The following is a 26546-nucleotide window of genomic DNA, read 5'->3' as shown; positions in this document are numbered from 1 at the left end:
TAATTTAAATTGTGGAACACTTACTTTTAATACATTTTCATCTAATTCATCGCGATTCAATGGAGGGTTTGGGATTAAATGGACGGCAGGCTGTCCTCACATGACTTTGGATTTCTGACCGGTAAAAGCTGGCGGCACCGAGGAGAGGTCTCAGTGCCACGATGGGTAGGCAGCCATGTCCAGCACTGAATAGGGGAAGAGGGCAGTGCAGAGCAGGCCATCATCAGCCTGCAGTGCTGTGCTCTCTGCAATGCAGGTGGGGGGGGGTGGGGGGGGGAGTGGGGGAGTGGCGGAGTGGCGGGTTCTCGGGTGAGAGTGCTGGCTGAGTGGTGTCTCAGGTGGTCTGCTGGAGGGGTGTGGGGGGGCAGGGTGGTTTCAGGGCTTGGATTTGGGTGGCTGTATCGGGTGCCCAAACTGTTGGGTGAGTTGTTTGGTTATCCATACTGCTGGATGAGGAGGGTCGGCTGTCAGCAAGGGCGGGCACTGAGGGCCATCAGGGAGTCTGTTGGGAGAATAGCAAAACCTCAGTTGCCAGGGCTGGGTCGTCTCTGCATCGACAGCACTCTGGAGGCCCACTGATCACCTGGCATGGGTCTCATACACCGTCTTTTTTGACCTCCATGGCATGATACAGCACATCCGAGGGAGGGAGGGCCAAGAGGTAGCTGTGCAGCAGCAGCCGGCCAGGCCCAGAAGGGCCCACCTGCACCAGAGTGTGTACCAGGCTCGAATCAGCTACCTCCAAATGTCCGAGCGCCATCGTCAGGGAGGTAGTCACCGACTTATGCACCATGCTGCAGCATGAGTTGCAACCTATGCAACCCCATGCCAGTGGCCCTGAAGATCACATTGGCACTAAACTTTTATGCATCTGGATCTTTCCAGGGATCCACCGGGAGCATGTGTGGGGTCTCAGGCAGCAGCCCACCACTGCATCACAAATGTGACCAATGCCCTGTTCAAGAGGCCAGTGACTATGTGCGCTGCTGGACCGACCCTGACAGTCAGGTAGAGGGGGCCATCGGATTCAGGGCTGTTGCTGGATTCTCCCAGGTGCAAGGTGTGATAAATTGCATGCACAAGGCCATCAAGGCTCCCACGGACCAGCCAGCTGCCGTCATCAACAGGAAGGGCTTTCAACCCATCAACGTACAACTGGTCTGCGACCACCAAAAGCATTTCCAGCAGGTGTGTGCCCTCTTCGACAGTCCCAGGTGCCACAGCTTTTCAGACCCCCCTCTTGCCTTCACCAATGGATTCTCTGGGACAAGGGCTACTCATTGAAGACATAGCTACTGCCACCGGTGAGGAACCGTTGCAATGCAGCACAGGAGAAATACAACACTTGCCACAGATCCACCCGAGTGAGCACCAACCAGGCATTGGGCTGCTGAAGATGAGATGCCACTGCCTTGATTGATCCGGTGGAGCTCTGCAGTATACTCCAGCAAGGGTTGTACATATCGTTGCCGTCTGCTGTGCTCTGCACAATTTATCACTGCGTGTGGTGGGCTGTGGGGGGAGGTCTAGCATGATGATGACGACATGACTGAGCAACACTCCTCCACAGACAAGGAGGACATGGAGGAGGGAGAGGAGTAAGAAGCACTGGACGGTGAACCCATTGTACCAGTGGCCAGTCACATTGAGCGCCGTGCCAAGGAGACAAGAGACAATCTCATACATACTCGCTTCCAGCCACCATGATGGTTACTCAGAGTAAAAATAATGCTTACCTCAATGAATGCAGTCTGTTGCTTCCTTTCTATTTGTGTTGCATGTCTAGCGCCCATCTGAATGATGCACTATGGCCTATGGGAGGACCTATTCAAGTGAGGGCTATGCCTACATTGGCATTCCAGTAAGGGGGAAGGGAGCTCATAATTAATGTATGATAGATTATTCACTTTTACACTATGAAGGGTAATAGTTTGAACAAAATAATTTTATATGATGCAGCACACCATATTTCAAACACCCATGAACTCCCAAATACGTCTAGGTGGTTTACTTACGTATTTACAAGTGCTTCTACGCGGTGTAACCCCTGCAGTAGCAGCTGGGCTGGAGGCAGGCTGCTGATCACACTGCTTCTTGGCCTGTGATGACTTCAGCGGCGGTTCTCGCGCTGCCTGAGGCCTGGAGGTCCTTGAATGCCTGAGGTTTCCTGCACTGGTGCAGGACTGTCCTCAGGCATTGCAGCTACTGGAGCAGGGCTCGCTGGTGCCTACACTCGGAGCATCCTGAGGGGAGCACCCAGCTGTGAGGCCTGCCTCTCCTCCTCCCTTTCAAGGCTCACTTGAACCTCCTGCTCACCAGGGAAGGACGAGGAGCTGGAGAAGTCTCCAGGTGCCTTGTCCTTCTCTTGCCTTGCCACTGCTGCATAGAGCCCATAGCCACGGCGATGTGTGGAAGTTTGCGCACATCTGTGGGACCTGGCTCTCCATGAGGGTCACCAACCTCTCGATGGAGGAAGCCATGCACTCACATGCCTGGGACATGGCAGCACCCATGGCAAGGATGGACTCCTCCATCGTCCATTCATGGCTGCGCATTGCCTCTGGCATCTCCGCCAGATGTTGCCTTACCCCAGCATGCCCTGTGCTGTCAACATCAGAGGCTTGTCATCATCCTGGGGCTCAGCATGGGCCTGGCCATCCACAGTCCTTCGACTATCAGAGATCTCGGCGGTCACAGCAGCCAGCTGCTTCTGCACATGTGTGGTGCTCTCACCAGCTAGTGACCCTGATTCTACAGCCGAGCAGAAAGTATCTGCACTGGTAGAAGTCATGGCACAGTGCTTCCTCTGACTGCGGTTCCTCCTCAAAGGTGGACAGCTGTCCCCCTTCTGCCAGAATATCCTGCGGACACCGACCTGCATGACAGAATATAAACATGCACGGGTTGTGCTGCTGCCGATCTCGCCATGCCAACCATACATGAATTAGATCTCCAGAAGTGAACTGTATGCCAATGGAAGCCAATTCTCACTCTCTTGTGCAGAGAATCCAGTGTCTCTATCTGAGATGGAGCAGCTGGCCTGGGTCCCTGCCAATTCTAATTCCTCTTCCTCTGCTGTGGAGAGAGGACAAAGATCTGGGATGCTTCTGCCAGTCCGGTCTGTCTCTTCCCGTTATGGACCAACTTGTCCTGCAAGTGGAAAGAGGGAGATAGTCATACTTCGGAGAGAGAGATCAACAGGACAGTTCTGCTAGTGGCAGCCCCTCGTCCCCGACTGGGGTATCCTATATAGCTCATCCTCCCATCCACTCTCACGGGAGTTAATGGGGGCGAGTTGTGAAAGAAGTGGCCTGTTGCCAAGATACAGTCATGCATCTGTCAGGAGGAGATGATGCCTAACCCCCTCAGCCTCCCACCCAATGTCCTGCTTCTTCCTGCATAGTCACTTGCAATGACTAAAAAAAAAAAGGGGTGTCGAGCAGTCACCTTGGCAGAAAAAGGAGGTCGTTGACCCTCTTGCAGCATTGTACCCATGTCCAGGGGTGACCCCATGGCTGCTAACCTCCTCAGCGACCTCCTGCCTTTCCCTTGCAGCCTGGAGGAGAATCTGGAGCGAGGCATTGCTAAACCATGGGGCCACTCTGTGTCCTGCCTCTGCATCCTGCAGGGTCTGTCACAGGGGAGTGGGGGGAGTGGGAGCAGTGGGGTAGGGTCCAGAGTCATTGCAACACCAGTCTCATTTGTGAACAGCAAGCAGCAATCGAGTCCGAGGTAGCAATGCAAGCTTAAATATATGTCATCAACACCTGCTCTGGCGTCATCCAACGTCGGATTTGGCGTCTTGCATTCTGTCCTCCATTATGTAATCGTATAATGGAATTGTGGGGCCTGTCCAAAGTGGCCGCCTTCTGCGTGATCGCAGTGCGCCAGCCACCCATGTGACGAGCAGGAAAGGCGCCCACTTCTGGGTCCGCCGCCGGGACTTGTGACAGGCTCACTAAATTCAGCCCAGAGTTTGCTTGATAGGCTGAATGGACTTTTCTCTTGATGTGTTTCTTAAGTGTTTTTGTCTTCTGGAGATTGCAACCTTTATTACAGAAACTGGACTACAAAATACTTGATATGCAGAGATGGTAATGTCAGACTGTGAAGAAGCTTAGGAATGAATCCTTAAAAATTGCTGTCGCCATTGGTACTTTTTCTTGCATTTGACAGTGTTAAATTATTAATTATTTGATTTGATTAACTCAATTATTTTTAATATTTACTTTTTAAACAATCATTAAGTGATGATGCTGAGTAATGGCTGAGTATGGTGGATTATTAGACCTGTTACTGTGAAAGAGCTGAATTTCCTATACAGTTGAAGCTGAATTGATGTTGGGTTGTTGATTTAACACAATACAAGGATTATCTCAAAACCCTTGCACCTATGCATTTGATAGTTTTTCCAAACCAGTACTTTGTCATGTTAGAAGCACTCACTGCTTAAACAAAACATATTTAAGAAAAGGATATTTAAAAAAATTCAACAGAAATTATAGATAATAATCACTAACAATTACTGTTTAAGCTAAAGCCAGGATTATTAACAATGCAAGTTACTTTCATAGTGTTATTTTAGAATTTATTCTTTCATGATTTTTCTGCATAGATAATACTTAATGGTTTTACTTAGCTTTTCCGCAACCATTCTGTGCACATTTAAAATACACCACATTTGAGTTAATTTTCTAAGTGGAGATCATGTGTGAATTCCTAAATATCAATCTACCTTTTTAAAAAAAAATTACGATTTTCTCAAGCAGCAAAATATGTAAAGTGCCCTGAAAGAATTAGAACGAGCATGTGAGACAAATGCCTCGAATAACGCAGAGAGGGCAGACAATCCCAGGTTGTCCTTATAGTCTTCTTCTTCTTTGGCCTCCTTGTCTCGAGAGGCAATGGGTAAGTGCCTGGAGGTGGTCAGTGGTTTGTGGAGCAGCGCCTGGAGTGGCTATAAAGGCCAATATTAGTGACAGACTCTTCCACAGGTGCAGAAAGAATTGTTTGTCGGGGCTGTTACACAGTTGGCTCTCCCCTTGCACTTCTGTCTTTTTTCCTGCCAACTGCTAAGTCTCTTCGACTCGCCACACTTTAGCCCCGCCTTTATGGCTGCCCGCCAGCTCTGGCGATTGCTGGCAACTGACTCCCACGACTTGTGATCAATGTCACAGGACTTCATGTCGCGTTTGCAGACGTCTTTAAAGCAGAGACATGGACGGCCGGTTGGTCTGATACCAGTGGCGAGCTCGCTGTACAACGTGTCTTTGGGGATCCTGCCACCTTCCATGCAGCTCACATGGCCAAGCCATCTCAAGCGCCGCAGACTCAGTAGTGTGTATAAGCTGGGGATGTTGGCCGCCTTGAGGACTTCTGCGTTGGAGATACGGTCCTGCCACCTGATGCCAAGGATTCTCCGGAGGCAGCGAAGATGGAATGAATTGAGACGTCGCTCTTGGCTGACATACGTTGTCCAGGCCTCGCTGCCATAAAGCAAGGTACGGAGGACACAGGCTTGATACGGAACACAAAAGTCCGAGTGTATCAGTGCACCATTTTCCCACATTCTCTTGGCCAGTCTGGACATAGCAGTGGAAGCCTTTCCCATGCGCTTGTTGATTTCTGCATCGAGAGACATGTTACTGGTGATAGTTGAGGCTAGGTAGGTGAACTCTTGAATCACTTACAGAGCGTGGTTGCCGATATTGATGGATGGAGCATTTCTGATGTCCTGTCCCATGATGTTCGTTTTCTTGAGGCTGATGGTTTGGCCAAATTCGTTGCAGGCAGCCACAAACCTGTCGATGAGACTCTGCAGACACTCTTCAGTATAAATAGTTTATATCTGAAGAGTGTCCTTATAGTAAAGTGCTGTATATGCTGTCGACCCACTTGTGCGTGTCTAGGTCAGACATTATCATTGATGCCGAGGCCATCATTTAAGTTGCTGTGGCACAATACATCAGCTCTTGAGAAGATAAACAAAGCTCGAATTGATCCTTTACAGTCTATCAGGTAAATAAAAACAACAAGCCTAATAAATTGTTATTGGATTCTTTTGGTTGTGATAATATTTGTGTAAAGCATATTTGAAATATTCATTGTATTGTTACAGGGAAGGACTGTGTTTACAATCTTTAAACAATAAGCAGTCATTGGTGCTGCTACTTCAAAATCTTGTCCATCCTTTATATAACTAGCAGCAGGATTAAGTTAATTCCTTGTCTGTTTATATCTCTCCCTGCTCAATTCTACAACAGTTTCTCGTGACTGGCCTTTAACAGGAGCCTGGAGTGTCCTTAATTTACTATAACATGCTTTACGGTAGGAGCCAAACTCAGAACAGTCAAACATCCTTAGAAATGCTTACCTCTTGATTGTTGGCTTAAAACCTCTCTTAGCAGGACATTAATAAATATTTTTATCTTCTTGAACACAAACAATTCAAAGTTTCTGTGAAATGAAATATTGTCTTTGAAAATAAGATTCAATTTCGACATTTATTTAATATATTTTTAACATAGTATTATGGTCACCTTTACAATTGGCAAATTTATACATTGGACAATAGATTATTTGCACTGACCCAGATATAAACTATTTATACTAGTGAAACAATGTTACTGAACATTATAATTTCACTGCAGTGAGTACAATTGGCTCAATGGTACAAGATTATCATGAACCTGTTCTTTATGAACAGGTCCCAGTTTTGTTAAACAAACTGCACAAAGGAAATTTATTATATATTAAATGTTTTAGTAGTATGTATAAATGAGACTAGAGGCGAATACAGAAAGTACTGCTTTATGTTACTAATTTCCAACATTGTATCTGGGTTTTGTGCTGTTCACACTATTCCTAGACAGTTTGGAGTTATATTGCAACACTACAACATTTGAATAATTCATTGCACTCTCATAATTAGAGTAGCGTGAATAATATTCATTATTAAAATGTAAGAAGCTTATGCATATTTCATGGGCATCAGCCATTAATGGACCAAATATTCACACATTATAGAAAGGCCATCTGACAAATGTGACTTAAATATGAGACTGAAGCTTTGATATCTGTACGGCAGCTAAAAATAGCTTGGGTTCTGGAATAGAGGATCTAGAATTATATTCATTTATTCCATGCCCCATATTCCAGCCTCCAGCAGGTGACCTGCTTGTTCCAATTTTCCTTATTTTTCTTCCCATACCAATTTATGCCTGTATTCTGCCTGATGTGACCGTGTTTTTTTTTTAAAAATTAAGTTTGGAGATGTTTACATCTCTGACATCTCCAACAAGATAAATTATTTTAATAAACACAAAAAAGGAGAGGGGATACTTTGATGGGCTAGTTAATAAAAACTTAGTCTGTTGCAAAACTATGTCACACAAGTCAGGAAAGGCACGGGTTTAGTTATCAATCTGTGCGGAGAGTCAGTTTTTGTCCTCAGGCCAGGGCACCAGTGGGGGCATTACTGGAGAGGCATATCATCATGCCCTGTGATGCACACTCTTTCATCTCTCAGATATCGATAGGTAGAGCTACAAGAGGGAATTGTGCCCCGCAATGACCAAATACCTTCAAGAAAATAAAGGGATAGAAAACTGGAATGGTGACGGGGTTGCGATTGAAAGTAAAATGAATGATAATAAAGCAATAGAGAGAAATGTAAGAAAAAGTGTATCATGTACCGATGTAGAAATTCGTCTCGGACAGTGGTACTAAACAGGTGGGACCACATCAAATGCCCATTATACAACCCGCTTGATATTTGGCTCCTTTAAAGTCAATATAAAAACAACGGCCTATTCCATGCCACCTCTTTCGCACCATCCCCGAGGACAAATTTCTACCACATGATTTTTGGAATGTTTGGTTATGTTTGATCTTATCAAAGTATGTCATCATGGCATTTCCCATGTACTTTCACTGCTCCAACTTGTATTGCAACATTGTCCTTGCATTTCACAGGTCCTCCAGTAAACGTTACATGCAATATTTTTATCAACAGTTTCGGCTCTGTCACGGAGACGACAATGGTAAGTGCTGATGGCCACTGCCAAATAACTTGATGTCTTGTATGGTAGCAGCTTGTCAATTTTCTTTCTTTTGTCTTATCATTCAAATTGCAGGTCCTCCTGTTAATGTTACATGCAACATATTTATCAACAGCTTTGGTTCAATAGCAGAAACTACAATGGTGAGTGGGACTGAACATGAGGCCATCTTGTAATATATTGCTTAGTTTGTCAGCCTACCACCAGGGCCTTTACCGACCAGGTGCTCAAAACCAAGCTATACTGCGCCAAATTGCTTGCATCAGGTGCTATTTCCCATTCTGTGAAACAATTGGTGTCCAACCACTGATTATGGATGATCTGTCCTGGGAGTTAATACCTGCATAAAAATTTTTTTTAAAACATAAAATCCCATTATCCTCTTCATAAAATGCAGCATTTGCATTGTGGAAAAGTAAGGTGAGTAGATAGATCATTCTGTTGAACAGTACTTTGTTTGGGCGAATGACATTTTCCATTCCTTAAAAATAAATCTAAAAACATTATCCCAGTATTTCGTTAAATGGTGGAACCAGCAAATTGCACCAAACTTAACGCTGAAATTTCCTGAGCTCCCCAACGGCTTAAAAACTATAAAAATGCCATAAATTAAATAGAAATCAGCATAAACAATGGGAACCCAAGGAAAATGTAGAACTCAGGTCACATCCCTTTTTAAAATTCCTCTTTATGTATGAAAATTCAAGTTTGAAGCCATCAAACCATGCTTTATGTATGCTCTGCACTGCATTTTTAAGAAAATGCAATTTCAATTTTCAGTGTAACTTATTCTGATGCTGTGAAGCCGCATTCATAGATGCAGAAAATACAATACAGGTCCCAGGAGAAATTTTAAAAATTGCTTAAAATATCAGCATAAAACACCCTTCAGAACTGGTGTAAAAACAGGAAACTCGCACGATCAGATCTTTTGCATCGGGGTGGAGCTACGTTAATGAGCGGTAAAGGCATTTGCAGAATCTGTGTAAGAGATCAAGGACATTCGGCGTTGAGTGAAAACAGGCATAAGTCATTAATGCCCAGCTTTTCTTGATGCTTTGCACAGAAAGTTAACATTATGTAGTACTTACACTGTTGTTCTGGTGAAGGATTTCAGGAAATTATAGGCCATTATTATAAAAGTGTACGTTTTTCCACGGCCTTGAAAAAATGCCTTGTGTAGATTAATGTATGAACACTTAACTTGTGTGCACACTAATCCACACATAGCATAATTTTGTTAATTAAATTCCTTGGTACAATATTTTAATGGAGGTGTTCGGCAATTTATTTTAAATAGATTAACACCTCCGTTAAAATAGCAGGCCAAGGGATTCCGTGGCAACACATTAAGCAGCCGTTTGTTAATCTTCAAGGAATGTAAACTCAAATCCTAAGGAGATTGGATTTTAGAAGGGGAACAGAATATTGCTGTAACATAGCTTCTTGACTTTTATATACTGCAACTGTTCAGGAGGCAGTCTCACCACTGACTAAGGGCAACTAAGAATGGGCAATAAATGGCAGCCTTATTAACGATGCCCATATCGTGAAAATGAATTAAAAATTTCTAGAATTAACTATATTGGAGGTAAAGCTCGTACATAAGAAATTGGAGGAGAAGTCTATTTGGCCCCTGGAACCTGCTCCACCATTCAATAAGATCATGGCTGATTGGTGTTGAGGCCACAATCCACTTTCCTGCCTGCCCCCTCATGACCCTCGACGCCCTCTTAGATCCAAAATCTGTATGGCATGGCCTTGAATATATTCAATGACCCAGCCTCCACTGCTCTCTGGGGAAGAGAATTCCAGAGATTAACAACCCTCAGAGAAGAAATACCTCCTCATCTCCATCTTAAATGGCAGACCTTTATTCTGAAACTGTCCCCTAGTTCTAGAGTCCCCACATAATGGGAAATATCCTCTCAGCATCTACCCTGTCAATCTTATATGTTTCAGAATATTATGTTTCAATAAGATCACCTCACATTCTTCTAAACTCCAATGAGTATAGGTCCAACCTGCTCAACCTTTCCTCAAAAGACAAACCCTTCATCCCAGGAATCAACCGAGTGAACCTTCCCTGAACTGCCTCCAATGCAAATATATCCCTCCTTAAATAAGGAAACCAAAACTGTATGCAGTACTCTAGGTATGGTCTCACCAACAGTTGTTTCAAGACGTCCCTACTTTGCTACTCCATGCCCCTTGCAATAAGTGCCACCATTTCATTTGCCTTCCTTGCTGTACTTGCGTGCTAACTTTATGTTTCATGTATGAGGATACCCAGATCCCTCTTTACTGCACTATTCTGTAGTCTTGCTCCATTTAAATAATATTCTGCTTTTCCATTCTTCTACTAAAGTGGATAACCTCACATTTTCCTACATTATATGCCATCTGCCAAATTTTTGCCCACTTAATCTATCTATATCCCTTCGCAGACTCTATGTCTCCCTCACAACTTGCTTTCCCACGTATCTTTGTATCATCAGCAAATTTGACACTTAGTCCCTTCAACCATGTCATTAATATAGATTGTAAATAGTTGCGGGCCCAGCATTGATCCCTAGTTACAGTTTGCTAACCTGAAAATAACCCATTTATCTCAACACTCTGTTCTGTTAGTTAGCCGATCCTCTATCCATGCTAATACATTACCCCCAACACCATGAGTTCTTAACTTGTGTAGTAACCTTTTATGTGGCACCTTATCAAATGCCTTTTGGAAATCTCAATACACTACATCTACTGGTTCCTTTTATCCACCCTGCTCATTACATCCTCAAAATAATAAATTTATCAAACATTATTGCCCTTTCATAAAACCATGTTGAGTAAATTTACATACACAAGCTCATACTTTATTTCTTTGCGTGCTATTTTTAAGACGTTCATCCATTTATTTCAGAATAAGTGGGTTAATACCTGGATAAATGTAACACACAAAAATAAACCATGACTGTATTAAATACTTGTATCTAAATTTCACAGACAGGAAAATATACCCTATGTCAAATAATTGTTATATATTCCAAACAAGGTTACAGTTGTTAAGACAGAAATCTTTAAATTCCACAAATTTTAAATCTGTTGATGAAACAATTTAAATTTTATTTTAGGCATCATAGTTAGTCTTAAAATCAAATGCTCTGCTTCATTAATAATATTTCATCTGACCAGGAAATCAGACAATATCAACTAATAACAAATCTTACAGGGCAGTTGTACTGCACATTGTGCATCACTACAAAGCAATTTCAGTCTCACAGTAATGCAAGGTGCAGAGTATAACAGCAGCAGCCTCAGTTCAATAAGAAATTGAGCTAACAGAGGAGCTAGTCTTGCACTGCTTTGGGTTTTCATTGGCCCCAGTCAAACAATGCAAAGTCAGTATTTAAAAAGTTGCACTTCTAGGAACTGTTTAAACTATATTTTAAAACTAACTGCTAGAGAATAAAGCACTGCCTTTGGGCAAAACTTCACTTCCCCTGACCAAAAATGATGCACAACCCAGAATAATAAAAAATGTCAATGTGACCAGTTCCCCATTTCAGAGCAGGATTCTCCACCAACTTCAAACTGGAGAATGATTACCATAAAATCTTAGAGCATTAGGACTGACAGTGGACTACTCCTCAATTCAAAGTCACGAAAGAGGGAACTTTAACCACAAAAAAAAGGGTCAGTTTGGGTTGGATGGGAAAGTCTTAAAAATCAGAATCACGATCTAAACCCACCCTCAATCCAGCCACCTTCGGCTTTAACAGAGGCGGAAAGCTGAGTGAGCAAGCAACCTGCTCCAAGGAGGGGAGTTGGCAGTATAAGTATTATTAAACTGCAAGCCTCATTATTATTTTATTTTTTGAATTTAACTGTGCAGCTACATCCCAGTCAGATCCTGGCAGTAACTTACCTGCTGGATCCAGCGTGCCTGCCTGGGCAAACCCCCACGATAGCGCCTCTCCCCTGACCCCCCCAAAATTGACCCCGCCCTGATTGACCCCTGCCTCGCTGGAGAATCCTGTCTTTCAGGCTCCCCGCGCCTTACCGACCGCCCCTCCACTCCAGTTCCCAGTGGGTCAGGTAAGCTAAAACCCAGTTCTGATGATGGGTCACTGACCTGAAATATTAACTCTGCTTCTGTATCCACAGTTGCTGCCAGACCTGCTAAGTATTTCCAGCATTTCTTGTTTTTATTTCAGATTTCCAGCATCTGCAGTATTTTGCTTTTAATTAAGCTCAACCCTAGGCCTAAATTCATATCAGATAATTTAACTTTTCAAGTACTAAATTGTCATACCTTACAATGTTCCAGACACCACCATCAGCATCCCCGGGTATGTCCTGTCCCACTGGCAGGACAGACCCAGCAGAGGTGGCAGCACAGTGGTATATAGTCAGGAGTTGCCCTGAACATAGACTCCAGACCCCATGAAGTCTCATGGCATCAGGTCAAACATGGGCGAGAAAACCTCCTACTGATTACCACCTACAGCCCCCCTTCAGCTGATGAATCAGTACTCCTCCACGTTCAGCAGCACTTGGAGGAAGCAGTGAGGGTAGCTAGGGCACAGAATGTACTCTGAGTGGGGGACATCAATGTCCATCACCAAGGGTGGTTCAGTAGCACCACTACTGACTGAGCTGGCCATGTCCTAAACGACATAGTTTCTACACTGGGTCTGTGGCAGGTGGTGAGAGAACGAATAAGAGGGAAAAATAGACTTGACCTTGTCCTCACTAAGCTGCCTGTCACAGATGCATCTATCCATAACAGTATTGGTAAGAGTGACCACCGCACAGTCCTTGTGGAGACAAAGTCCTGTCTTCACATTGAGGATACCCTCCATTGTGTTGTGTGGCACTACCACCGTGCTAAATGGGATAGATTTCGAACAGATCTAGCAATGCAAAACTGGGCATCCATGAGGTGCTGTGGACATCAGCAGCAGAAGAATTTTACTCAACCACAATCTGTAACCTCATGGCCCAGCATATCCCTCACTCTACCATTACCATCAAACCAGGGGAACCAACCCTGGTTCAATGAAGAGTGCAGGAGGGCATGCCAGGAGCAGCATCAGGCATACCTCAAAATGAGGTGTCAACCTGGTGAAGCAACAACCCAGGACTACTTGTGTGCCAAACAGCGTAAGCAGCATGCGATAGACAGAGCTAAGCGATCCCATATCCAACAGATCAGATCTAAGTTCTGCAGTCCTGCCACATTCAGTTATGAATGGTGGTGGACAATTAAATAACTGGAGGAGGTGGCTCCACAAATATCCCCATCCTTAATGATGGGGAGCCCAGCACATCAGTGCAAAATATAAGGCTGAATCATTTGCAACAAACTTCAGCCAGAAGTGCCAGTCTCCAGCCAATTCGATTCACTCCACGTGATATCAAGAAATGACTGAAGGCACTGGATACTGCAAAGACTATGGGCCTTGACGACATTCCGGGAATAGTACTGAAGACCTGTGCTCCCGAACTTGCCGCGCCCCTAGCCAAGCCGTTCCAGTACAGCTACAACACTGGCATCTACCCTGCAATGTGGAAAATTGCCCAGATATGTCCTTTACACAAAAAGCAGGATAAGTCCAACCCAGCCAATTACTGCCCCATCAGTCTACTCTCCATAAGTAAAGTGATGGAACGTGTCATTGACAGTGCAACCAAACGGCACTTGCTTCGCAATAACCTGCTCAGTGAGGCTCAGTTTGGGTTCCGCCAGGGCCATTCAGCTCCAGACCTCATTACAGCCTTGGTTCAAACATGGACAAAAGAGCTGAACTCAGGAGGTGAGGTGAGAGTGACTGCCTTTGATATCAAGGCAGCATTTGACTGAGTAAAGGCATCAAGGAGGTTTAGCAAAACTGGAGTCAATGAGAGTCAGGGGAAAACTCTCCGCTGGTTGGAGTCTTAGCTAATGCAAAGGAAGATGGTTGTGGTTGTTGGAGGTCAATCATCTCAGTTCCAGGACATCACTGCAGGAGTTCCTCAGGGTAGTGTCCCAGGCCCAACCATCTTCAGCTGCTTCATCAATGACCTTCCTTCAATCATAAGGTCAGAAGTGGGATGTTCGCTGATGATTGCACGATGTTCAGCACCATTCGCAACTCCTCAGATACCAAAGCAGTCCGTGTAGAAATGCAGCAAGACCTGGACAATATCCAGGCTTGGGCTGATAACTAGAAAATAACATTCGTGCCAGACAAGTGCCAGGCAATGACCATCTCCAACAAGAGAGAACCTAACCATCTCCCCTTGACATTCAATGGCATTACCATTGCTGAATCCCCCACTATCAACATCGTGGGGGTTACCATTGACCAGAAACTGAACTGGAGTAGCCATATAAATACTGTGGTTACAAGAGCAGGTAAGAAGCTAGGAATCCTGCGGTGAGTAACTCAACTCCTGACTCCCCAAAGCTTGTCCACCATTTACAAGACACAAGTCAGGAATGTGATGGAATACTCTTCTCTTGCCTGGATGGGTGCAGCTCCAACAACAGTCAAGAAGCTCGACACTATCCAGGACAAAGCAGACCGCTTGATTGGCACCCCATCCACAAACATTCACTCCCTCCACCACCGACGCACAGTGGCAGCAGTGTGTACCATCTACAAGATGAACTACAGCAACGCACTAAGGCTCCTTAGACAGCACCTTCCAAACCTGCAACCTCTACCACCTAAAAGGACAAGGGCAGCAGATGCATGGGAACACCACCACCTGCAAGTTCCCGTCCAAGTCACACATCATCCTGACTTGGAACTATATTGCCATTCCTTCAGTGTCGCTGGGTCAGAATCCTGGAACTCCTTTCCTAACAGCACTGTGGGTGTACCTACCCCACATGGACTGCAGTGGTTCAAGTAGGCAGCTCACCACCACCTTCTCACAGGCAATTAGGGATGAGTAATAAATGCTGGCCCAGCTAGCAACACCCACATCCCAGGAACAAATAAAAAAAACATAAATTCCCATTTTGTTGCACTACTGTTAATTCAATGACTGAATGTTTCAAATGTTTTTATGCAAAAGATGATCTGTAATTATCAGGAGCAGACTGGAATTGCAGGGGAAGAAATTTGTTCATGTTGCGCCACTTCTGTATGCAGACTTACCTCAATTCACTGGGGCAGGTAGTGCTGTGGGCTGCTACCTGCGCAGCCTTCTTCAGTAGCAACAATGAAGGTGGCCATGCAGGTAGCGGACTGCGGTACTGCCTGTCCCTTTGGAATCAACACATGTCTGTGTAAAGCCTCTTATACAAATTAGTTTCTCCTCTAGAATGTTCTGATGGAATCTGAATGAATGCAAAGTATCGGCTGCATAGAGTGGATCAGGCTATTTTGAACTGCTGCTCGATACACTGCACCTTAACTGGGAGAGTATGTGATCTGCATATATTAACATACAAAAATTGAAAAAGCTGCCAAATAGCTTCAAAAAAGAAGACATCTTCTTCTGCCCTGACCACTCTCTAGTCTCTTAAACTCTTCAGCCCTCAACCCTCATCACTCTACAGCTTGTCCCCATCTCCTCCCCTTGTTTTTTTCCCCCTAAACTTAACTCTTCTTTCAGACTGACCTCCTGCTCCTTTGATCACAAGAGCTGATGAAGCTGCCCAAATCCCAAATGTAACCCTTTCATTGGGCAGAATTTAATGGGCCCCAGGAGATGGACTGGGAAGTACCCAGAGCACCCCCCACCCAACACTGTTAATCCTGTCCCGCCACCCTCACACTAAACTGTACTCATTCCAACCTGAGCTCACTATTCAGAGGATGTAAAAATTCCACATAACATCAAGAAGCTTAATTTTCATTGTTAGTGGCTTTTCACTCAGTGTAATTCAGCTGTCAGCTGTAATGCAATGGCAAAATATTAATCTTTTACTAGTTAACAACATTCCCTCGTGTTAAGCACATTAAAAGGTACTAAATTAGAGCCCTAATGCGACTTCTGCTGTCATAATTTTGTGCAGCGGTAGCAAACCAAAGTGAGAATTTAGTGCTCAAAAAAGTTAAATTATCAGATATGAATTTACTGACTTTGAATTGAGTGGACTATTTAATCAAATTTTCATGCTCAAAGATGGCATAGTACCATCAAAATCAATAGATGTTGCTTACCTACTGCTGCCTCAAATCAGCTGAGGAGAATGAAAAGCATACAAGCCCCTGACACTATCTTGTATGACCAGAAGAACCTTGTCCAAATGTGTTGTGAGAAAACACAGCATAGTGCAGGAAGTTTAAATCCCACACTGATTTTTGTCAGCAGTGAAGAAGGTCAGTGAACTCAAAACACTTGACCCATATAGTTGACTTTTAGGTAGTAGCGCTTTTCAGCTAATGTCCCTGCTCCCAAGCCATGATGCACCATATTCCTACCACTTTCTCTGGGGCAGTTGACGTGACTAGGCCCAAAGTGCTGCAGGGGAACAAAGAAATGCAGAACGCACCACAAAAATGCTGACTGTCCCCACAAAACATGGATGGATGGCACTTATGGATTTGTACAATGATCAAAGATAATAGCTGAGTTAATTCACTCTCTTCTTCATTGTCAGAATAAAATCAATTCTCATCATTTGTCTTTCAATACTGTGGTAGAGTTCACTTCTATAAATTTGGATGGATCATGTGGTACCTGGGAAACTCTGCCTGAACACTTCAATTACAAGATGGATCTCAATGGATGTCTGTGCACGGATGTTAGCTCTGTACCAATTGCATTTTTACTGCGTGCTAACTGCTTTTGAGAACACTTGAACCTTTCTTTCATTGAAAGTCTCATGCACAGAAGCTGCAATATTTAACTTGATGGCAGTCAAAAACTAATTTAATTGAAGTTCTTTTTTCATGATGCTTTCACTTGCTGCATGTCATCTTCTAATGCGATTGGTTCTCAATTGGCCTTCCAGCTGTTACAGTGCATTATTACAGAATGATGAAATTGGTATATATAATGAGACTGGATTTCTCAATGTGAATATTTATTTAAAAACACAATTGCAAAAAAGATGGCTTAAACCTGAAAAGGAAATTTTCATCCACTCATTTTTAATTAAATAAAAAACAGGTTACTAAAATATCCCAGATAAATGAGAAATTTAAATGTTATCATTTTACCTAGTTAATGGTAACCAGATTTGGTGATTTTAACCCTCACGTCTCTTTAGGTAACATGGCTGCTTCAAAAGGCAGTCACATAGAGTAAATGATTAAATGATTCACACCAGCGCCAGAGACAGCCACGCAATGTAATTAATCTATAGCAATGTCATTCGAGGGGTTTTAAATAGGGAGAAACTGTTTACACTGGCAGATGGATCAGTAACCAGAGGTCACAGATTTAAGGAAATTGGCTAAAGAACCTAAGGGATGATTTTTTTTTAATGCAGTGAGTTGTTAAAATTTGGAATGCACTTCATGAAAGTGTGGTAGATGCAGATTCAGTTGTAACTTTCAAGAGGGACTTGGATAAATACTTGAAAGGGAAAATTGCAAGGCTGTGGAGAAAGAGCAGAGCAAGTGGGGCTAATTAAACAGCTCTTTCAAAGAGCAGGCATGATTGGGTGAAAGGCTATATGATTTTCTATGTTGTCGAATCTACAACAGCACCAGCCCTTTTTGGGTGGCGCAGTGGCTAGCACCGTAGCCTCACAGCTCCAGCGACCCAGTCTGGGTACTGCTTGTGCGGAGTTTGCAAGTTCTCCCTATAACCACGTGGGTTTTCACCGGGTGCTCCGGTTTCCTCCCACAGCCAAAGACTTAAATTGGCCATTATAAATTGCCTCTAGTATAGGTAGGTGGTAGGGGAAGGTGGGGATGGGAGAGGGTAATGGGATTAATGTAGGATTAGTATAAATGGGTGGTTGATGGTCGGCACAGACTCGGTGGGCTGAAGGGCCTGTTTCAGTGCTGTATCTCTAAATAAAATAAATACATAATATAAATAATCCACACCAGTGCCATCTCTAAATTGATGAACACTATGCCCCTTTTTTTTGTGCATTAGGCTGTTTAAATATGCAAATCAGGGTCCTATGCTGGTTCTGGCAGGCCTATTGCAATTCTACTGCAATAAATGGATGGAGTGTGCACTGTACCCTCCCACAACTAGCAAACTGCAGTAGGGCATACTTTTGGCACCTGCAGCTTACCAGTGGCACTTCAATGAAGCCCAAACCTAAATAATGGCTTAGATTTTGAGGTCAGCAGTGAAGCAATGGTGTTCACCGCTGAACTCAGAAAGCTGCCCATAAAGATCTAGCGATCTCTGCGACGTGGATTTCCCCTTTCCCCACAGCAGTTTAAATGTGCTACCAAGAGGAGATCTCCAGGCATGCAGCAACAGTGATGTCAGCAAGCAGGCTAAGCAGCCAGTCACTTTGAAGTATTCTCTCAGACAGCAAACCAGGAAATTAAAAGCACTTAAAGTCAGTGTCAAGAATAGATTTTATGAACAGAATAAAATATATACTATAGTTATGGGAGTATCAGAGCAGAAAGAGACCAATCAGTTCATCACTTCTCGACTATTACTAATTCTGCCACTGGAACTATCTATTCTAATTCTATTTTTCTACTTCAATTTACTTTTTTTCAAATGTTCATCTAACTCTCTTCAGTGTTGTCACTTCAATCGCCACTTTTCACATTCTGGCAGACCTTTGACTGAACATATTTCTTCAAATGTTCACCATTATTATTCTGATACTAACCCTGAGTTTATGGCTGGGATTTCATGGGCCCCAATGAGACGGGGAAGGAGGCATGGTAGCACGGAGCATCGTGGCGGGAGGCGTCGGGGCGGTGGACCCGTCGCCTAGCGATCTTCCTGGGAGCGGGATAAGCCAGCGACAGCCTTCCCACGCCAGGGGCCAATTAAGGGCCTGGTTCCACCATGTCTGTGATCTGACCTGCGGCAAGGGTGGGGGAGGGGGGCCTCTGCCATGCGGGGAGGACACCTTGCAAACAAGGTACCCTCCCCGCGGGCTTGGTGGGGGGTGGGTTGGGGAGCCACTAGGAAATACCTTACCCCCCCCGAGGCCCCACCCCCAAGGCCCCACCCCACACTTCATGACCACCCACCACTCCCAGCTCATGAATTTTTAAATTGGAAAACACTGGAAGGTCGGTCAAGGGGGTTGCAAAAATGCAGAGGCGGGCTTCCCCCCGCCTTTTCAGCCTGGCACCGGGAGCCCGCCTCCTACACAAAATCCAGCCCTATGTCTCTGAATTCCCGATGCAATGTGTGGAAATAATCTTTCGCTGTTTAATCTCTAAACCTTTCAAAATTTTGAACACTTACATTAGATGCCCCCCATAATTGTCATTGCTCCTGTGAATATGGCCCTAGTTGTTCAAGTATAGTCTCTCATCTCTGATATCATCCTACTGAATTGACATTGTCCTTTTTCTATGGTTTCAACTATTTTCTGTAGTGGGCATTTATGAAAGATCAGGAAGAAAATAAAAGGAGGGATGGTGGCAGTATTGATCAAGTAACTATTGTAACTCTGGAAAGGAATGATGTAGTTGAAGGATCAAAGACAGAATCTATTTGTTTTGAATTAAGGAACAATAGAGGAGTTGTTAAACTGCTGGGTGCACACTGTAGGCCACTAAGTGGTGGGAAAGAGATGGAGGAGCAAATTTGCAGGCAAATTAGAGAGAGAAAGATGAAAGAATTCTAGAGTAGTAATAATGGTGGGGGGGGGGGGGGGGTGCGGGGGGGACTTCAAGTATCTAAAGATGAACTGGGATTGTAATTGTGTAATGGGCAAAAGGGGTGGGGGGGGGGGGGGGGGGAGAAATTCTTGAAATGTGTACAAGAGAACTTTCTTGTTCAGTGTGTTTGCAGCCCAAATGAGGAATGAAGCAGTGCTGGATCTAATTCTGGGCAATGTAATGGGGCAAGCGGAGCATCTTTCAGTGGGGGTGCGTTTGATGAACAGCTTCTAGCAGCACTATGCAGACGTACCTTGATTTCCCAGGGACAAGCAATGCCATGGGCTGCTACATGCACAGCCAGAGTGGTGTTCTTCAATGATATAGAATTGTACCAAGGATGAGGTACTTCAGTTATGTGGTTAAACCGCAGAAGCTAGGATTGCTGTCCTTAGAAGAGAGAAGGTTAAGAGGAGATGTGATAAGGTTGTTGAAAATTATGAAGGGTTTTGCATTTCCAGTGGCAGAAGGGTCAGTAACTGGGGGACACAAATGATAGGTAAAAGAACGAGAGGGGACATGAGGATGCTTTTTTAAACATGTGAGTTGCTGTGATCTGGAATGCACTGCCTGAAAGGGTAGTGGAAGCACATTCAGTAGAAACCTTCAAAACAGAATTGCATAAATACTTGAAAGGGTAAAAAAAATTACAGGGCTATGAAGACAGAGCTGGGGATTGGGACTAATTGAATAGCTCTTTCAAAGAAGCAACATAAACACGATGGGCCAAGTGGTCTCTTTCTGTGCTGTATCATTCCACGAGTCGAAGTATAGGTACCCCATTTACAGAGAATTCTAACTATGGCCTAACAAATGTCCTGGACAGATATTTTTGTATTTAATACTTCAATTTAAAGAGTTGTTTTTCTGCACCCTTACATCACTTTCTTCACTCCATTAATAATTTTACCAGTTGAGGTATATTTCAATTCTGTCATTTTTCTCAAATTGGACTACTTCACACTTGTTTACATTGAACTGCATTTGTCCAATTTCTGCTCACTTCATGCTAAATCCAGTTGTTGTCTGCTGCAATCTTCTGTACAGTTTCTCAATCCCCTTAATTTGGTATCAGAACAAAATATTTTGACATTATTCACTCTATGCCCTTAAGTTTAGTACGAAGCCTCTTATGCAGTGCTTTATCGAGCGCTTTTTAAAAGCCCAAATATGACAAACCATTGCAGGTCATTAGTCTATACACTTACCAATTCACTAAAAAAAATTTCAATGGTCAACCATGCTCCGTAGTTTGTAAATCTGTGCTAACTGTCCCTCCTCAGTCCTTATCTTTTGGAAAACGGATTATTTTTAGTTATGAAGAATAATTGTTTTGGGAAGCACTGAGGCAAGGAATAATAAATGGCAGGCTAATCAGCAGAAATTTATATGCTGTTCCAAAAGTAACCATCAGCAAACCAAACTGCCTATCTGAAGTCCCATGTAGTTTATACAATAGACAACTTTAGCATTTCAATAAGAAATCTTAAAAGGGGAATAGCAGAGAACTAATAGAAAACAAGTGCAATAATTGTCATCCAGTGGTTATCCTCACCATTCTGTTACAGCAATTTAAAATATTTGCAGGTGAACAATACTAAGCAACCAGATTGTGCCACAGTTAAAAAAAAATTGTTTTGCGTTTTAAGTCAATTAACATGCTTTTATTATTCTCAAAAGGGAATTGAATGTATACTTGAAAAGAAAAACATTGCAGGGCTATGGAGAAAGATCAGGGGTGAGGAACTAATTGGATAGCTCTTTCGGTGCAGTTACAATGGGCCAAATGACCTCAATTGTGCTATATGATTCTATGGAGTAGATCTTGACTTTGCTTAATAGATTGAAAGCACCATCTGTCCAGAATTAATTAAGATTTAATCATGTTCTTTTGTGTAAATTCAAGTTATTTATTGTAAAACAATCCAGTATGATCAAATAAGGTAGCAAGTCAGAGTTTTCATTAAACTATTTTTGTTATTCCATTTGTTGCTGACTCATAGCATGCATATCGCTATTTACACGACAGGAATAAGAACACATGTTCACATAAAACATACTGAAGTAATTCCATTATTATTCAACCACTACTGATTATATTTCCATGCTCTTCAAAGTTATGCATGCAGAAATATTTACATTTCTCTACAATAACCCTATTTCATTTTTTTTTTTAAGTTGGATGGCAATATCTGGATATTATGAGGTACTCTATTCATATTTACTACAAATGGTAACTCAGACTTTCCTTTTAATACATGGCAGGTTGGGCTTTTTTGCTTCGGTGCTTGCCAGCTCCTGATTTTCCTGCCAATTAATGTGACTAGTGGGTGGGGTATCGTGAAATGGCAAGCAGACAAATGAAGAAACCCTTACCAAAAGGTTCTAAACTTGTGGCTTTTCATAGTCACTTTTTTTTTCTCTGAAGATATAGAAGAAGCTACCACAATATCTAGTTGGCTAATTTTGATTACAATAATTGTTTCTGTAATAATACTGACATTCAACATTGGTGAGGGACTGTTCACTGTGTTTTAATTTTTGCAATTGTTAAAAACAAAATTACTACAAGTAGTTTTAACAGCTAGCTGCCAGAAATAATTTATGTTACAGAATTTAGAATGCCCATTAATGTAGTGGTGCTTGACGTCTAGAAAGCAAAGCCTAAACTTGCTATTGACAGCCAAAACCAGTTGGAGTTTTTTTGAGGATGTTACTAACAGAATTGATAAAGGGGAGTCGGGAGACATGGTATACTTGGATTTTCAGAGGACTTTTGATAAAGTCCCCCACAGGAGGTTGATTAGCAAAATTAAAGCACATGGGATAGGAGATAATATACTGGCATGGATTAAGGATTGGTTAACAGACAGAAAACAGAGAGAGTAGGAATAAACAGGTCATTCTTGCATTGGCAGGCTATGACTAGTGGGATACCGCAAGGATCAGTACTTGGGTCCCAGCTGTTCACAATATACATCAATGATTTGGATGTAGGGACCAAATATAATATTTCCAAGTTCACAGGTTACACAAAACTAAGTGGGAGTGTGTGTTGTGAGGAAGATGCAAAGCAGCATCAAGGGGATTTGGACAGATTTAGTGAGTAGGCAAGAACATGGCAGATGGAATATAATGGGGAAAAATGTGAGGTTATCCATTTTGGTATTTCTTAAATGGTAAGAGATTAGAAAGTGTAGATGTACAAAGGGACCTGGGTGTCCTCATCAATAAGTCACTGAAAGCTAACATGCAGGTGCAGCAAGCAATTAAGATGGCTAATGGTATATTAGCCTTTATCGCAAGTGGATTTGCGTACAAGCATAGTGAAGTCTTGCTTCAATTGTATAGAACCTTGGTTAGACTGCACCTGGAGTACTGTGGGCAGTTTTGGTCCCCTTATCTTAAGAAGGATATTATTGCCTTTGAGGGAGTACAACGAAGGTTCACCAGACTTGTTCCGGGGATGGCAGGATTGCACTATGAAGAGAGATTGAGGAAACTGGGCCTATATTTCTATAGAGTTTTGAAGAATAAGAGATCATCTCATTGAAACCTACAAATTTACTTAAAAAGGGATAGACAGGGTAGCCAAGATGTTTCCCCTGGTTGGGGAGTTTAGGACCAGGGGACACAATTTCAAATAAAAGCAAAATATTGCGGATGCTGGAAATCTGAAACAAAAACAAGAAATGCTGGAATCACTCAGCAGGTCTGGCAGCATCTGTGGAAAGAGAAGCAGAGTTAACGTTTCGGGTCAGTGACCCGAAACGTTAACTCTGCTTCTCTTTCCACAGATGCTGCCAGACCTGCTGAGTGATTCCAGTATTTCTTGTTTTTGTGACACAATTTCAAAGTAAGGGGGAAGCCACTTAGGGCAGAGATAAGGAGAAATTTTGTTACTCAGAGGGTTGTGAATCTTTGGAATTCTCTACTCCAGAGGGCTGTGGAAGCTCTGTCATTGAGTATGTTTAAAGTAGAGATTGAAAGATTTTTAAATATCAATGACATAAAGGGTATGGGGATAGTGTGGGAAAAAGATTGAAATCAATGATCAGCCATGATCGTACTGAATGGCAGAGCAGGCTCGATGGGCTGAATGGCCTACTCCTGTTCCTATATTCCTAAAAAAGATACCAGTGAAGTCCAGTGAATCTATGAGCTGCACCCATATTTCAAAGATTGGACTTCGTACTATGCAGTAATTGCATGGAGTTTACAGAATCCTGTGAGACAAAGAAACCATATTAATAAATAGAGTGCTGAAAATTTGTCTGTCACAAAGGTCACTATTTGCGATTGGACTACAATACAATGTTCCACAATTTCATTCTCTTTTCAGCATTTATCTCCAAGAGGCAAGAGTAGATATCAAAATCAAATCTAAAAGACCCTTCTCTTGGATTTATCTGTCTATCTATGTGGGTACGCAGGCTCAGATTTTGCCCCTGACACTTGCTGCTGACTTTGAAGATAGCCTCCCACAAAGATCTAGCTCCCAATTTTAACTGTGCAAGTGAGTGGGTTTTGAATGGGTTAAAATTGGGCCCTTAATGTCTGTGGCCTGCATTTCACCTTTCCTGATATTAGTTTGAGTCTGATGCGGAGACAAAGGAATCACCTGGTGTCCCACAACAGTGATGTCATCAAGTAGTGTAAGTAGCCAATCACATTGAAGAACTCTCCGATAGTAAACCAGAAGTAAAATGCACTGATTATCCTTCACTTCTTTATAAATTTTACAGAGCTTTATACATGACCAGGACATACACATTAAAAGCTGAAAGATCATTAAAAAATTATTTTAAAAAAGATATTAAAACACTGGAGTCGTAACAGAAAAAAACTGACATTACACAAATATAAAATTACTTTTCCAGGGGCAGAGAGGTTTTTCAGCAATAGTTAGGACTTAATATGGCATGACAAACTTAGTTACCCTTCATTCAAAAGGCTTAACGTTTTCAGAGATTTTTAACAGCAATATTACAACATAAAAGGGGAAATTCTTGCCATTTCAGTAATTTCTAAAGATTGCTGGCTGTGGGGATTTCAACAACACCTGATGTGGAGGAGCAGGGAATCACTGTCAGCAACTTCTGTATTTCTTTGTGGATGCCAGAAGTTGCAGTCTGTTTCTCAGGATAATGACACGAAGCACAGACAGTTGCATCATCATTACAAATGCAAAATGCCAGCCAATGTCACTGAAAATCTTGTTTGTAGGTTCAAAAAGTGATCTAAAAGGCTAATGCTATACTTCAGCACAAGTGGTATAGAAAAATAAGTAACACTACCACAGCTGTGCAGAGCTTCAGTCTGATATTATTTGGAGTATTGTGTTCGGTTTTGCACACCCACTCTAGGAAGACTATATTGACTATACAGAAAATCCAATGACATTTGCCAGAATCAAAGGACTTAGCTCTGATGAGAGACTGCATAAACCTAAGTTAGATTCCTTAAAGATGAAAATATTAGGGGGAACTGATTAAATAGTTTGAAGATAATTGGAAGTAGATGAAGAACACTACTTTCTGGCAGGGGAACATTATTTTAGAATTTGAACTTGACTAGTTAAACATAAAATCAGACAATAGTTTGAGAGAATGTGAAATGCAGTGTACCAGATTACCATCAATGCAGAATCAATTGAGTTGAGGCAATAAGAGTATTAAGGGATAAGATAAAAAGGGCAGGGAGTTAGAAATACAAGATAAGGCTTCCATGGTAAACAACAGGATGGAGTGGGTTCCATAGACTTAAATGGCCTACTCCTGTTATTACAAAATTATTAATTGTACCTCCAACATTATTACAGAGATAGAATATGGACATTCTGGCATTTTATATGTACGTGTTCTATATTTACAAGCTCAGAAAGGGCAAACTGATGGTTCTGAAATACCACAGAACAAAGTTGGAAATATAATTTCAAAATACAGTCTTCAGTTAGAACAAGTTAAGAACATTTAGGAAGAAAGTTTTTTTTTTTGCTTGCTTTTCTTTTCCTGGCCATTCTCCTTGAATAAGGTTTCATGGCTGTAAGATAGTTTTGAATCCTTTTCAAGCTTGTATCCTGGGATGATGAGTTACCATTTGTAGCTACAACATAGATGCAATGCTCCATCTTCAACTGAGAAATGAAAATATCATGTAGCGAGCTGTTTTCACTCACTGCAGTATCAACTATGTTTAACTTTATACTTGTGGAACCAAGAGCAGCCAGTGGCAGCAGTTTTTTCATGCCTAACTAGTGACTATTGTCCTACCAATAACAGACATTCAAACCCCATAGTACCATTTACAGCCAATCTTGCATTTTTATTAACCATCTGACATCAAAATATCAAGGTCTGCAAATTTGGGCTGTACATTTTTGGATCCTCTGCTAGGCCACATGTAGACCCACTGCTAACTGTCTCAGGGCAAACCAGTCTTGCAGTAGGGGGCGTCAGACTTGTGCTACACCCTGTATTTGTATATCAAAGGTGTACATGCCTGGCTCATAATGAATATGCTCTTCCTGACTGCTATGCTGGAGGCTTAGGAGTGACTTAGCACAATGCAGTCAAATGTGAAAGCCAAACCATCATACTGCCATGACACGCCAACCTCAAATCATTAATAGACAGTAATTGACATATCATTAAGACCATCAAAAATCACTAACAGCCAAACCTCACCCTATCATAAACTAACAGTAAAACACACAGTCATTAACTAC

General features: G+C 42.7%; 1 protein-coding gene across 4 annotated transcripts in view; it reads left to right on the top strand.

The window, feature by feature from the left end:
- The window catches only part of glra2 (glycine receptor, alpha 2), a 215694-nt gene that overhangs the window by 43624 nt on the left and 145524 nt on the right, over positions 1 to 26546 (top strand). For 2 of the 4 annotated variants that reach the window (XM_068039864.1, XM_068039866.1), the window contains one exon: positions 8136 to 8203. In XM_068039864.1, the coding sequence (XP_067895965.1) occupies positions 8136 to 8203 (68 nt within the window). Of the gene's footprint in view, positions 1 to 7974; positions 8043 to 8135; positions 8204 to 26546 lie in introns of all 4 variants that reach the window. The other 2 variants (XM_068039861.1, XM_068039865.1) reach the window with 1 other exon arrangement.

This window comes from Heterodontus francisci, chromosome 10 (genome assembly GCF_036365525.1).
Source record: "Heterodontus francisci isolate sHetFra1 chromosome 10, sHetFra1.hap1, whole genome shotgun sequence".
Lineage (NCBI taxonomy): Eukaryota > Metazoa > Chordata > Chondrichthyes > Heterodontiformes > Heterodontidae > Heterodontus > Heterodontus francisci.
The sequence above is the reverse complement of the archived record's forward strand: the minus strand, read 5'-3'. Positions and strand labels throughout refer to the sequence as shown.